Source organism: Prosopis cineraria, unplaced genomic scaffold (assembly GCF_029017545.1).
Source record: "Prosopis cineraria cultivar Desert tree isolate PC_DT_omini unplaced genomic scaffold, ASM2901754v1 PC13, whole genome shotgun sequence".
Lineage (NCBI taxonomy): Eukaryota > Viridiplantae > Streptophyta > Magnoliopsida > Fabales > Fabaceae > Prosopis > Prosopis cineraria.
The window spans coordinates 38,702,160-38,704,271 of record NW_026555344.1 but is presented as its reverse complement, the minus strand read 5'-3'; the positions used below and the strand labels follow the sequence as shown (position 1 = coordinate 38,704,271).

The 2,112-nt window shown below is 33.6% G+C and overlaps 1 protein-coding gene across 1 annotated transcript; it reads left to right on the top strand.

The window, feature by feature from the left end:
* The first annotated feature begins 334 nt into the window (after positions 1 to 334).
* Positions 335 to 1,420, top strand: LOC129291663 (uncharacterized). Its single transcript, XM_054929142.1, has one exon. The coding sequence runs from the start codon at positions 852 to 854 to the stop codon at positions 1,161 to 1,163; it is 312 nt and encodes a 103-aa protein (XP_054785117.1). The 5' UTR covers positions 335 to 851; the 3' UTR covers positions 1,164 to 1,420.
* Positions 1,421 to 2,112: the final 692 nt, after the last annotated feature.

Genomic DNA, 2,112 nt, shown 5'->3' with positions numbered 1-2,112 from the left:
CTTGCTTGTATCAACACTTTCAATATCAATATTTGATCCTACTTTAAAGTGATAGAAACGTTTTATAAAATTCATAGGAGGCTATCTTGTTTATAAATAATGAGATCTGCATTCATTAGACTTCGTAGAATATATGAAAAAGAAGAGCGAGAAGTGTCAACTTGATCTACTTCCTGTTCCTGAGCAATTATCTTATTAACAAAATACAAAAAACAATTAGTGTGAATCACATTCAAGGTATACTGTTTTTGAAGACAAATGGTTCGCCTTTCAAAATCATTATAGTATATCTATACATGCATAGACTTAGTTCATACGAATGTTTGCAGAGAGTACAAGCAGAAGATTGCTTGATCTTTAGGGTCAAGCTGATCTCTCTCTCCCCGAGTTTGATTTAACAAAATTGGATTCGACAGAGATGTGGTAACAACCCCAAAATTAGAATAGTCTCTTAGATTTGTTTTAGATTTTTTTCTTCTGGTTTATTTTTTTTATTAATTTTATCTTTTACATTTTCTGAAATTACTAATCCTTTAATTTTTCAAACACAAATTGGAAATTTCCGTGAAGCTTTATAACTTTGATCCTACAATATCTCCTTTTCCTTTTTAGTTTTTACGGCCAAGCTTCTTGCCTACCTAATCCCTCCCTCTCTCTCTCTCTCTCTATATATATATATATATATATGTATGCATGTATTTATCTGTATATGTTTTTCTAACATATACGACTGTCCCTTCTCGCTGTAATTCATTGTCTGTGTCATGCTCTGTTTTTCTCTCTAACCCAAAGCAAGGCCGAAAACATTCGCAGTTTCTGATTCTTCCATTTAGGGCTTAAATTTTGGCTCCATGTCGAGAAAAAGCAAAAGGGTGTGTTTCAGTCCTGAAGTCAACGAGCAATCAACAGTCTTTCTCAAGCATGGCGGCGACGGCGCCAGATTGTCACCGGTGAGCTTTTTACTGCGGCTTGGAGAAAAGGTGGTGGCTGGAGCTATGAAGGTGGTTTCTATGAAAAGAAGATCTTCAAGAAAGGTGTCTTCTTCCACCATGGTTAGGTCGCGTTCGTTATCTGCAGGCTCTTCTGATTCTCATCGAGCTGAAGCTGTTGAAGATTGTATCGAGTTCTTGCACTCTTCTTCTTCTAGAGAGAGACCCAGTTGAGAGTTTTTTTATATTATACGAGAAACATGATATGGCGTGACAAAAATAATTTTCTGTTTCGATGTAATTTCAAGTTTGTCTCGTGTTCTTGTTTCTGAAGGATTAGTGCTGCGTTGGTTCTGTAGAATTTGAAGAGATACATGTTAGTTGTTACCGTTAGAGAAGAAGGTACGCTCTTCTGATTTTTGATGAACCTGTTCATGAAATGAGTAAGAACCTACTTAGATAGAATTGCAAATTGCAATCTCTTACTTTAATTATTGGAGTTCTTTGAGAGTCAATCTAATTCGCGACCACATGTTTGGTATGATTTCCCATTTTTTCTCGCTGTTTTTTGGGCCATTTTATATCTGTATTTGCTCAGTGGCTGAATGTTAAAGATGTGTTCTGATTTTGATATGTGAATTAGAATTAGAAATACAACAAAAGGAGTTGGTGAGGGGAGGATTATCGTATCATATAAGTTTTGGTTTTTAGAAGTAGGCAGGTTTTGAAAATTAAAAAGATGTCTTCTTAATGTCAGCAAAATAAAAAAAAGAGATACATACATATAAGGATTTAGTGCCTGTTTGGTTAGGCTTTAAAATCGATTTTTGTGCCTGAAATCAATTTTTAAAATGAAATTATCCAAGCAGCTGAAAATGAAATAATCGATTAATGGGATGAAAATCGTGTTCTGAGTTAAGCTGCCTCCATCTGCTTTTTTTAAGGTCTTGGATCAATTTCTACTGTTGACAAAATTTACTTTTTGTGCATGTGCTCACAGTAGAAAAGTCTTGGAGCTAAAATATATAGTACTATATGAGCCTATTATAATGTGTGTGTATATACTTCCTCCGTTAAAAAATATAAAGTATTTTTTAAGAAGTTGAATATTTAAAAATATAAAGCATTTTTAATTATCACGGTATAATCATTATTTTTTTTAAAGTATTCATATTTAATAAGT